This window comes from Mangifera indica, chromosome 14 (assembly GCF_011075055.1).
Source record: "Mangifera indica cultivar Alphonso chromosome 14, CATAS_Mindica_2.1, whole genome shotgun sequence".
Lineage (NCBI taxonomy): Eukaryota > Viridiplantae > Streptophyta > Magnoliopsida > Sapindales > Anacardiaceae > Mangifera > Mangifera indica.
The window spans coordinates 9,744,905-9,757,914 of NC_058150.1; the positions used below are offsets into that span (position 1 = coordinate 9,744,905).

The window sequence follows — 13,010 nt, forward strand, 5'->3', positions numbered from 1 at the left end:
ATTTCAATGTTGGTGTATTAGGAAACTAATAGTTTAAATGGTAAATGGTAAATGGTCGTTCCAAAATAATATTTTCTTTTGTAATTTGGTTGGGGCCTATTAGCTGTGAAGGGTAGTCATAACAATCCTAATGGAATAATTTAATATTTATTTTATGGAATTTACTTTTTATTCTATATTTTATTGTGGAACTTTTGGAATTCTTCTTTGATGTTTGCGGAGTTTTTTAGGTGTTTCTGTTGAATTACTGCTAATATATATGGCTATGCAGGCACATGTAGCACCTCCTCCTGGTTACTTGTACGTTTGGTGAATAGTCCTGAATGCAATCACGATTTGAAGAAGAAAGTGAGGATGCGCCGGTGGCTTTGCTGTACTTGTCAAGTTGAGGAGTCTTACTCACCACATGAAAACGAGCGATTGAAAAAAAGCCCAAAGGATTATCAAGATGGTATGCGTTAGTTTTGAAGTCTCATTTTATATTCACCTTTATAGTTCCTATAACTAGATTTAAAAAAAAAACAGTATGTCTATTGATTGGTATTTGAGGCTGTTTGAAATAATAATGTTTGGTTCCATTTTATTTTTTTTGTGCATATCATGTCTATTCTGTTGATTCCTCCATAGTTACTGTTTTAAATAAATTTTTGAAAAATCTGAATATGGAATTGGCACACATCATGATGTTTCCGTACTGAATATGCGGTGTTTCCCATACAAAGAGATCACAATTTCATCTAGAATTGTATTAGGGTTTGACATACTGACTATGTAGTGTTTGCCACACACCATGGTGTTACTGCCAAACCAAAATCCTATATTGGCTCTATTTGCGAGTTTAAATGGACACTTTGAAGATCAAAATTATTTTTTATTTGCAAATACAATTACAATTGAAAGAATATCAGTTGATAAACTAACAGAGGTTCAGAATGAAGAAGTATGTTCTATACAAATTACTGAGTTTTTACTGTATGTTTTGGAAGCATATTGGTTCATCTTCAACTTGTGATAGAAAAGTCTGGATTTTCTGTCCAGCTTGTTTGTGGTGGCTTCTTTATTTGTATTTTCCATAAATTAATTCTTGATCTGTTTGTGACAGTCACTGATCACCTTTAGTTAAATTGTTCACTTTTTACTTAGAAGTTTGACTGAGCATACATTTAATCGGATGATTATAATGTTCAAATGTTATGCTAATGCTATCTTAGCAAATTGCTAGAGAGAAATTGGTGAAGATGATAGCTATTTTGACATATATATTGGTGTTCTTATCAAAGGATGTTTGGAGTGAGTTATTTATGCTAACTATAGTTTTTTAAAGTAATCAACTGGTTGATCTTTTTCTGCTTCCTCACTTGAATATGCTAGTCATTTGTGAGAACTTAACTGAGAAGATGTCCTATTTTCGTTGCAGGAAAATGGAAATCACATGGATTATTTGTTGGGTTAGATTTAATTTTTTTAGTTGAGTAGAAGGCTTCTTTAAATTCTATCAGTGATGAATGGTTGGTTTAAATCTGTATATGTGTATATAATCTTTTTGTTTTTTATGAGGAAATTTTCTATAGATGTTATTGTTCACCCTTCTAAATTTTCCTAGATGATTTTTTCCTATGTATGTTGTAAAAGTATCTAAAATTCAGAATATATTCTTATTTATATACTGATAGCTGAAGTTACTGTGAATGAATAGAAATTAGTTTTAAGAGACAGTCTTGAATCGCCAATCACATCTTGGATTCTCATACTTTTCTATAAATATATATATATATATATATATATATATATATTTGACATATTTAAGAGATAACATAAATTTTACTTGGTGTTATAGATAGAAATGCATGTTTAGTATTTTTAGGTATTTGGTATAACGTTTTCCCCATCTCAACTATTTTCTGCATTTTAGGGAACCACAAGTCCAAGGTTTCAGCTCCTGCTAAACCTGAAGTGCAAAAGGCGGCACCGCCACCTATTGAAGTGCCAGATTTATCTTTGGATGAACTGGAAGAAACTACTGACAACTTTGGATCAAAGGCATTAATTGGTGAAGGATCATATGGAAGAGTGTATTATGCAAACTTAAGTAGTGGAAAAGCTGTTGCTGTAAAGAAGCTAGATGTTTCATCTGAGCCTGAGACAAATGCTGAGTTTTTGACTCAGGTATATCTAAAATTTTACAATGATAGGTCTCTTTTTGTTCATTTTGTTGTTATGACAAGAAAATGAATTCTTTAGTATATTCCTTAATTTTTTCCAACCATCGAATGCAGGTTTCAATGGTTTCAAGATTGAAGCATGGAAATCTTGTTGAGTTGCTTGGTTACTGTGTTGACGGAAATCTCCGTGTGCTTGCATACGAGTTTGCAACGATGGGATCTCTTCATGACATATTGCATGGTATATGGTGTCATCTGGCTTACTCTTAACAATTTGGAGTAGCTTTCATGAATTAAACGCGAGAAAATGTTTTCCACTGATTTGAGCATGTGGGCAATTGCAGGTAGGAAGGGTGTTCAAGGAGCACAACCAGGTCCAGTGCTTGACTGGATGACACGGGTTAGAATTGCAATTGATGCAGCAAAGGGTTTGGAGTACTTGCATGAGAAGGTTCAACCTTCTATAATCCATAGAGATATCAGATCAAGCAATGTGCTTCTCTTTGAAGATTTCAAGGCCAAAATTGCAGATTTTAACCTTTCAAATCAGTCTCCTGACATGGCTGCTCGTCTTCATTCTACTCGTGTTTTGGGAACCTTTGGCTATCATGCTCCAGAGTAATCCTTCTAAGAATTCTTTTGTTCTATTATTATTTGTAATGTTTCTTATTGATTATTTCCTTGGTTGAATCCTTGATTAAATTCATTGCTGCTAAGTTTCAAACACAATGTATTGCCTGTGATTTGACCTGGACCAGTTTTTGTTTCTTTCCAATGCCTTTTTCTTTTTGGTTTGTTTGTGTGCTCGGCATTACTTATTCGTAGTAGAACAAAGTTGCCCAGAGTTTAACTTCCTAAGATACTGGCCTGTATAAAATTCAGGGTAAAAGGACTATGAAGAATGGACCACGCATTAGCAGAAGTACCTTTAGAAGAACTAAACATATATTGTAGTTTTTGGTAATATCTTTTTCATCTGAAAGATAAAAAAAGTTGTATGTAATACTTATTCTCATTATTGAAACCTCTGCCTTCCTTTTTTTCATTATTCTCCCTCACTGTTTTTGGAATAGGAAGAGGAATAGAAAACAAGAATTAGGTGAGGATAAGCTGTGGGGCAATAAATTTCTTGCTCTGGGATAAAACCATTTTGAGTGTCTTAGATAGATCTTAATAGAGGTCCCATTGGTAGTATATCATAGTTATATTGACATTGTAGTTTCATCTTTGTTAAGGTAAGTATTGACTTTTGTAGCCTAATCATTTGATGTAGATTGCATTTTATTCAAATTGATGTTTAGTATGCATCTAACTGTTTGAGAGCGTATGGTTTTTATAGTAGCATTCTTTTGGGGATTCCTTTGACCAGAGTAATAACCTAATATGATTGAAAATGGAAGATCTAAACATGTTAGTTCAGATACGTGATTGATTTTTGTCCCTTAGTACACCTTTTTATAATAAAAACAGTTTTAGTGTTGCTCTTGGTGATGTACTTAGCAGTAGTGCAAACATATGGACCATTCTGTCTGGCACAGTGCTATCTTGATATATTTCTCCCATGGCAATGCCCATTTTGTCATTTGAAATTTACATTATCATCTTTTAATCCTAGTTTTTAAAGACACATTTATTGTGGGTGGTTAACTAACTTGTGGCTTGGAAAACTGAATTGCAGATATGCAATGACTGGACAATTGACCCAGAAAAGTGATGTTTACAGCTTTGGAGTTGTCCTTCTAGAGCTTTTGACAGGAAGGAAACCTGTTGATCACACTATGCCTCGTGGGCAACAGAGTCTCGTTACCTGGGTCAGTCCGTTTGTCTACTTTTACATCATTATCATTCTCTTTGTTCTCCCAGTTCTCTTGGCCTGTGATTTGAGCTGATAAACTTAATCATTGTTAAGGCTACTCCGAGATTAAGTGAAGACAAAGTTAAACAGTGTGTGGATCCCAAGCTAAAAGGAGAATATCCTCCCAAAGGAGTAGCTAAGGTATACATCTCTCTCCTACATTAGAATCATGCACTCTTGCAGAATTTTCCTTGATGGGTTGAGATGCTTGATTACATTTGCATTGAAACATTGCAGCTGCCATTTCCGTTTTGGTGATCATATCACTGACAAATATTCTCATATATTGATTGCAGCTGGCAGCTGTTGCAGCATTGTGTGTGCAGTATGAAGCTGAGTTCCGGCCTAATATGAGCATTGTTGTGAAGGCTCTTCAACCACTTCTGAAGTCACCAGCTCCAGCTCGAGCTCCAGATCCAGATCCAGATGCCTAAAAGGCAAATAAACTCAATTTCTCCAGTTGTTTGAAATTCTGCAGCTTGTTTGCATTTTGTCTCCATATATATTTTTTAATTTTTCATATAGGAGAATTTATTTCATATAATATGAGAGCAGATTTGTAGGATTGGATTGCCCTTTTAATATAAGTTATATAACATTTGCCTGGTGCTGTTGCTGGTATGATGCCATGCTGCTGATGTCTATTTTTGAAGTCCTGAATTGTTGACAATGAACTGGGTTTGTGGATATTTCTTATCGTGTTCTTTCATGTTCATACTCATTTATGGACCCCTCTTTCTTTCAACGACAATTGAACTCTATGATGTATTATCTTTCGCCATTCCTGCATGGCTCGAGGATTGAGCATTAGGGTTTTTTCGTGTATCAGGTGTGCATTTACTAGTTTGTGCCTGGAGTCATGTGGGAATTCTTGGTACATCAACATTTTTTTAACAGACTATTAGTAAAACATGTAAATATATAAATATTTTAAATCCAGACTGATGCTATTACCTCATTTAGAGGTTAGGGATTGCTAGAGTTATAAATGAGCACACTGCTTGCTAGCTATTTATTGGGCTCTAGTGTTCTCGAGTTTGACTGATTTGAGTATTTTATTGGAGTTGAGCTGAAGCGGTCTGAGCATTATATTTGAGTCAAACACAAGTTACTGTTGTTCGGTTTGGTGATCTTGTGAGATTCAGTTCAAGTATAATATTATATATCTCTTGAAGTTTAAAACTTTTGTATTTACATTTTTTAAATTTAACTTTAATTTTGAATACCAAGAATAATTGATAAATAAATAAATTATAAAATTTGAATATAATTTTTTGAGTTGAGTTCAAATTTATATATAGTTTAAACATATGTAAATAACATTAAGTCTTGTGTATTATAATATATAATTTTATATATAAATAATTATGTCAATATGATGTTAAATGTTTTGTGATATTAGGTGTTATTTTATCTCTGATGTAAAATTATTAAATTAAATGATGATATATCATTATTTATATATAAAATTATGTACATTATAATTATCTGTATACATACCATTACTTATTATAATATAATTTGGCTATTTCCCATCTAAGGTTTGGTGCAAACTCAACTTCTCATCCATTAACTATCGAAAATCTAAATACTCACAATTTTATTTAATTTTACTATTACTATTAGGGGTAAAATTGTTATTTAATAAAAATATTTAAAAAATTATAAATTTATTACATTCCCCCCCCCCCCCCCAGGTTTAAAAATTAACAATTTCTCTCTATCTTCTCCTCACCCAAAGTTTGAAATATCACTATTTCCCCCCTATAAGTTTTCTCTTTTTCCCTTGTCGTTTCTCTAACGATCGAAACTAGCTAACCTCCACCCTCGTATCTCTCCAAGAAGGATAAATTGTCGACTGACAATTTGTTGGCAAGGCAAGAATCCGTGCATCGACTGATCTATGTGATGCACGAATTTGTGTGTCACACGGATTTGTGTCTTACCTATGAATCATCAGTTGACCTCTTGTTGGCCGACGATTCCTCCTCATCCAGGAGATGGGAGAGAGAAGGTTGGTTGACTCTGATTACTAGAGAAGTGGCAAGAGAGAAAATGCAAACCCTAAAGGGAAAATAGTAATTTTTCAATCTTCGGGTAAGGAGAAGGTGGGGGGAGGGGAATTATTTGTTTTTAAACTTTGGGGGAAAAATGTGAAAAATTTATAATTTTTTAAATATTTTTATTAAATGATAATTTTATTCTCGATAATAATAATGAAATTTAACAAACGAATGAATATTTAAATTATCGATAGTTAATGGATGAGAAGTTGAGTTTATATCAAACCTTGGGTGGGAAATGGTTGTTTGGTCATACAAATCCATTTAAATTTTAGTGACATGTAATATAAATTATCCTTTCTTCAAATTTTTATTATTATTCAAAATGTTATTCCTATAAATAATTTTAATTAAAAAAATTCCCCAACGCAAAAATATAATACGCAATTTTATTTGAAAATAAAAAAACTTTAATACCCTCCAAATTTAATAAAAAAAATCATAAATAATATATATAATTAATGATATATTATATATAATTAAATAATTTAAAATTAAAAACAAAATAACAATAAAGTTTTTTTTTTATTTTAATTTTCGTAACGGTTTGTTGGGAAATAAATCCGAAAGCTCCTCAAAGATGGTTATAATCTGACCCTGCATTCTCCCACTGCACACTATAAACTGGTTTTCACTTCTTACTTTTTACAAAGGGTTTTTATATTTTTGTGCTCTCTCTCGCCAAATTATCATTTGTCTCTACCAAATTATAGAAGGCTGATGATAAACACCCTGCTTTCAATCCAATAACCCCTCAATTTCATTAAGAAACTCCCACTCTGCACCATCTAGAAGAACAAGAACAAAAACGGTTCGCTTTTCTCTCTTCTTTTGCCTCGCAAGATTCACTACAGTTCTCTGATAATACTTATTCAACTCCAAGAAAAGAAGACCCGTCACCATGGAGGCCTGTTGCAGTTGCGTGAAGAAGGCGGCTTGTTCTTGTGGTAAAGATGAATGTGAGAGCGGTGTCAACTTTAGTGAAGAAAAACAAGAACTTGCTCAAGAATTGTTGGGTTCTGGTGATGAAATGGTCACTGTTTGTGATTTGGTTTCTGGGTTCGCTTGTTTTGAAGAAATAGAGATGGTTTGTGAGAAAAAGGCCAAAGCTTTTGGTGTGGAAGTTGAAGAAACAGAGAATAGTGAACTGGATTGTGCTGCTGATTTTGAAAAGATTCTGGCAGATTCTGTGAAACTTGAAGTGGGTTCCTCTGGAATTCAAGAATGTAATGAAGTCAATGAAATGGAATTTGAGAATGGAGGTAGGATGGTTTCTGAATTTTCTGGAATTGAAGGCACTGGGGTGCTTTGTGATAGAAAGGTGCAGGTTTTTGGTTTGGAAGTTAAAGGAAAGCTGAATAGCGAGGTGGGTTGTATTACCGATTTTGAAGAAACCTCGAAAGATTCTGTTAAACTTAAAGTGGGTTGCTCTGGAATTCAAGAACGTGATAAGTTCAATGAAGAGGAGTCCGAGGTTAAAGTTGAGACGAGTTCTGTTGTGCAAGGTGATAATGAAGATATAAAAGAAAAGAAATCTGAAACTCTGTTGGAGGCCAAGAAAAAGAAGTTATTGGCTGAACTTGAAGTTTCTGGTCTAGCTGGTCAAGAAGGGCGCAAACTGGTGCAAAATAATGGTGTGAGGATTGACGCTGCAATAGTAAGTGATGTGACTGTTAGGCCCTCTCTTAAGATTGAAGTAATTGATGATACAGCATTGATTGAGACTGTTAGGGTTCCTAAGGTGATAGAGAGGAACAGGAAGAAAAGAGAGAAGGAACAAGGCGTGGATGATGGAAAGAAGGCAAGAAGATCGAGAAGGAAGGAGAAAGATGTGAAAAAGGCTTTGGAGATGAGCGAAAATGGTAATAGTTTGGCTGATAATGTGGATGGTCAAGATGGTGAGTTAAGGCATGGAAAACAAGAAAAAATTATGTACTCAAGGAAGGAGATGGAAGCCCTGAGATTTATCAACATTGCGGAACAGCGGAAAATGTGGAGGGATATATACACTGGACTTGGACCTGTGGTGATGACTGAGTATGATGACCTGTCTAGCTTCAAGCATCAGAAGCAGATCTTGAATTTTGATCCGAAGCAGAACGTCTCAAGGAAGCCAGAAACTGACGGGATTCTTGGTAAGTTTCATTGTCTGCTAATTTTAATTTTTCAAGTATCTTAAGCTCTATCAGTTATTATTGTGTAAAGACATGCCATCTTTTTTTCTTAATTTATTGAATATTTATATTTTGTGTCTAAATGAGTCTTTGGCATTTATGATAAGTTCTACAATAGCAGATTATGATGATAGTGTAGAGTACTCACTGATTTGATGGTTTAATATTACGAACAAGCACATAGTATTAAATTTATTTCTTCTGGTGGCATTTTGTATATGATTTTGTGCCTAAGTCTCAAATAACTTTGCTTATGTATGGAAGGGGATATTGAGGTGATCTCGTTTATATTATATAGTTCCTTAGAATGGGGAGTAGTTTTCACTGAAAGCTTAGTCTATATAAACAGCCTGTGATGTAGTCATGCGGCATCTGGCAAGAATACTCTGGAACGTTTATAATTCTCTAAGAAGCTGATAGAATATGTTACACACTGCTTCTGGCCGATGCTTATTACTCAATTTTTCTCTTTCTTTTTCTAACCTGACATGAGGTGCCTGAAAAGTGAAAGAATGTGTAGAAATAGTCAGCTATGTCATTGTGTGAAATTGAAGGAATATTCTCTGAACTTTGTATGGTTTTAAGAAGAGCCTAGGAACACTTGAAGCAGCTTTGATGACATTTCTGCCAAGTAAGACTGCATCGACATTCAGCAAAAGTTGAGCTTCAAATTTGCCACTCCTAACATTTTGTTAATCTTTTGTTTGTTTGTGGAATGGAGACCAGATCCAATTTAAAATTATCAACCAGGAAATTTTTTGAAAACCATTATGGGCTGTTGTTAGAAGGAAAGCTGTAATTTTTCCTAGTGCATCATTTAATTTGTTTTTTTTTTTAAATCTCCCTTCCATTTATTTTGTTTCAGCTAAGATCTCAATTGACATTTATAGTGTACATCGTTTGACCATGATTTGCTATTTTATAGCACTGGGATGATAGTTTTCTGTGAATTTTTCCTTTAAGGTCTTCTTTCTTCTTCTTCCTTTTGGAGTCCATATATCTTTGTGAATTTTTTCCTCCATCCCTTCTTTGTATTGGGTCCTAACTCTTCATTTGTCATTTTGATGGGATCATTTTCTGTTGTCACAGGTGTGGTTGCTGCAAGGGGAAGAAGGAGCCATTTCAATATCTTTGTGCATTGAAGAGGGGCCTAAGGCAATTCTTATGTGCAACATATTCAAAGTCTCTTATGTGTGTACTTAGCACATTATATCTGTCTTGTTTACAAAATTGTGTACAGTGTTTGTACATAGATATTCTTACTGTCAGCTAGTCTGGATTTTGTGGGAACATGTGTTGGTGTTATGGATGATAACACAAAAATTCATTTGTAACTGAAAATAATGTAGTAATGATACTTGTGAATGAAATTCAAATTTTGATTGTCACATCAATAAAAAATGATTCTTGTAGCTAGCACTTTTACTTGAGTTGATGTTTGATCTTTCTGTGTCTTGAACTTCTTAGATTCTAGAATTTCACAATTGCTTCTAAATTTTCTATTACTTTCAGGGAAAGAAAACTTGGATTTTGAAGCAGAGTACATGGATGATTATGAGGTAAATGTGGATAACCTGAATCCTGGTTGTAGTACTAGTTCCGAGGGTGAAGGTTCATATATGGTCCAACAAGTAGAGTGCAGTGAAGATTTTGACAGTGATGAAGATTATTCTAGCATTCGGAAATAACTTTTCTTGATCAATTTGAATGTAATTCTCCTAAGCCTCTAAATCACAAATAATTCCCCACACAAACATGACTTGGGAAAATGAAACAAAGTTGGGCAGTGAATCATCAATGTTCTGTTGGAACTTCAAAATTTCTTCTGTTCTTTGATGGTCAAAGAGACATACAGGGACTTTAAACTTCAAGTTAATTTGCTGATAGATTGATGGCCAAAGAAGAACTAAACAATTACCCCCTTAAATTATGTACACATAGGAACTAAATATATGTATAGACACAACACACAAACAAGTATTTGGTGAATATTTGGCCTCATGGGCACGCGTTTCTGGTTTTCCTTTCAGTTCCAAAAGATCACATATCAACCAGAAAAGTTTATCTTTTATTTTAGGAAGGCCATTGTCGTTGCATTTTCGAATGGTAGTTGTTTTATATATAAGTGTGTAGATTGAATCTTAACACAAACCAATTGGTTTTGTGTAATATTAGTTTCAATCTTCATACTTGTAAGTCTAATATATATATTTTTGATATGATATCAAAGCACGAGCCAAATGGCGAGTTAATAGTCTAAAGTGTTTCTGGATACAAATGACAACACACTCAGACAAAAATCAACTGAGCCAAAAAGGCGTACTAACAGTATAGGTGGTTGCACTTAAACGGAGGTATTGAAAACTTAAATAAAAAAAATAAAAAAAGAGTCTCACATCTAATAAACTTAAGTAAAATGAGTGGTATATAAATATGTGGATTGAACCTTAACACAAACCAATTGATTTTGTGTAATATGAGTTTCAATTTTCATACTTATAACCGTAATATATATTTCCGACAGTTGTAGTTGTCTTTTCCAAGCAAGAAGCTAATAGGAAGCTAGGAGGCTTTCATATGTAAATGAAAAGGCAAAAGATTTTTGTATGCATTTGATTTTAAACGAGCTGATCCGGAATGGTGTGATCTATGGTTAAGCTTATTTATGTTCAACGGCTGAATTCAATTTTGCAACTAAACACCAACTCAATTCTAGTTTTAACTGAAAATCAATGGTTGGCCAATCAGATTTTTTCCTATTGTATTTCAAGAGCAAATTGAATCATCTTTGATGCATGTTAAGGTTTAGAACACAGTGATGAACTTGTATTATTTCTTTTGTTTTTTTGTTACAAATTTAAAATTTTCAAAATGAACATAAAGCTCTAATAGTGGAGTATACTAAAAGGAAACAAATTTTAAAGGTGGCAAAGCTTTCTAGGAGCAAACATTCTAAAGAGCAAAGTGTTTATATGCCCCAGATTCCTAATATAGCCTAGTGTCCAGAACATTTAATGCCGTTGAAAGAATGGGAGGATTCATTTCTTGCTGACTTTTCAAAGCTATGTTAGGTTTGTTTCTTAGTCGCCAATTTGCATTACAACATCATAGTCGACAAAGTGTTTATGTGACAGCAACTCTACCAACTCCTTAGCTTCAAAATACTAGAGTTGGAAATTATCTAATCTAAAGTTATTATTGAGAAGTGTAATTTTGATAAGAGAAAATGACTATTTATAAGCACATTCTCCTCTTTTTGAGTAATCAAACATGAAAAAACTGATTGTTTGTCTGGAGAATGCTTTCTGAAGAAATGAGTAAGGGTCTGGTTGGCCCTTGAGAGAATTAAGGAGCAGAAAAGTACCTTGTAAAATGTTTTATGGGAGAATAGACACTAGATACCTTATCAGATGTCGAGTCGACAAAATCAAATGACGAGGAGGATACCATGTCAGGCCATCGTTTTGCTTTCTAGGCACCCTCCATTGGGTCTTCGTAGTCCTCCACCGTTAGTTCTTAGATCCCCTATGTTTGTATGGCAACTCCCCCAGCTTGGGTTTCCTCTTCCTGTGTGGCTAGCCCCCAAGTCTCCGCCGCATCTGTCCAATTATGGATTTTCCCATCATGAGGCTCTCGACCCCTTATCCTCCCGAACATGCATGGTTGTTCATCCTTACACTGAAGAAATTTCATGTGCTCAACACGAAATGACCAATTTTCCCATTGTAAGACACGAACAAGCATCCACACTTGTGATGAATGACCGTTCATACATTTCAACAATATATTCTTAATTAAATCAAATAATTTCAGAGGAAGACTAAAATATCTTTGGGCATACTTGTGCAAATTACAAGTTGTATAGAAGCCTATTCCACGAAAGAAGATTTTGAGAAGTGTGACTACAAGCATACTTTGTTTATTAAGAAAAGAAAAGAAGACAAAGTTTTAATTGTAAGTTTGTATATTGATGATCTCATTTTTACTATGAATTGACATTTACAGAGTTTAAAAATTCTATGAAGCATCAGTTTGACATGATGGATCTTGGAAGATAAGGTATTTTCTTGGTCTCAAAGTCCTACAAAGATCAGATGGCGTTTTTATCAATTAAAAGATGTATGCATTGGAGGTGTTGCAAAGGTTTGGAATGGATAAAAGTAATTCTGTTCAAAATCTGATTGTCCCTGACTTTAAGATCATGAAGGATGAAGGTGGAATTAAGGAGGACAAGACTTACTATAAACAAGTGGTAGTTAGTCTAATGTAACTTGCAACTACTTGACCGGACATGATGTTTGTGGTGAGTCTCAGTAGTAGGTATATGAAGATCCAACTGAGCTTCATCTACAGGCAGTGAAAAGGGTGTTGAGATATTTGAAGGAACAACTAAGTCTGGAATTTTTTATAGGAAATGAGGGGGTGATGAACTTATTGCTTACACCAGCAATGATTATATTGGGAGATTTAAAAGATAGAAAGAGCTCTTCAGGTTGTGTTTAAATTAAGTTTATGAGCAGTATTTTGGTTTTTAAAAAAACTAGTAATAAGCCTGTCTATCTACCATAGAGACAAAGTTTATTGCTACAACTTCATGTGCATGCCAAGCAATATGGCTAAAAAGGGTATTGGGACAGTTGGATCAAAAGCAAGACAAGTCAACTATTATTCGTTGTGATAGCAGCTTTGGTATCAAACTTTCAAAGAACCCAGTAATGCATGGTCATAGTAAACACATAGATGTGTGTTTCCATCT

At 34.1% G+C, this 13,010-nt stretch overlaps 1 protein-coding gene and 1 pseudogene across 1 annotated transcript; both read left to right on the top strand.

Annotated features, from left to right (window-relative positions):
• The first annotated feature begins 265 nt into the window (after nt 1-265).
• On the top strand, nt 266-4,638 carry LOC123196515 (annotated as a pseudogene).
• Nucleotides 4,639-6,695: 2,057 nt separating this feature from the next.
• On the top strand, nt 6,696-9,666 carry LOC123196514. Its single transcript, XM_044610576.1, has 2 exons — nt 6,696-8,215; nt 9,344-9,666. Exons 1-2 carry the CDS (start codon nt 6,982-6,984, stop codon nt 9,394-9,396), a joined length of 1,287 nt encoding a protein of 428 aa, XP_044466511.1. The 5' UTR covers nt 6,696-6,981; the 3' UTR covers nt 9,397-9,666.
• Nucleotides 9,667-13,010: the final 3,344 nt, after the last annotated feature.

Bases quoted from the DNA above. Each gene is read 5' to 3' on its own strand.
- LOC123196514 (XM_044610576.1), top strand. From the start codon at position 6,982: ATGGAGGCCTGTTGCAGTTGCGTGAAGAAGGCGGCTTGTTCTTGTGGT. The intron at 8,216-9,343 runs GTAAGTTTCATT...CTGTTGTCACAG, and splicing joins AGAAACTGACGGGATTCTTG to GTGTGGTTGCTGCAAGGGGA.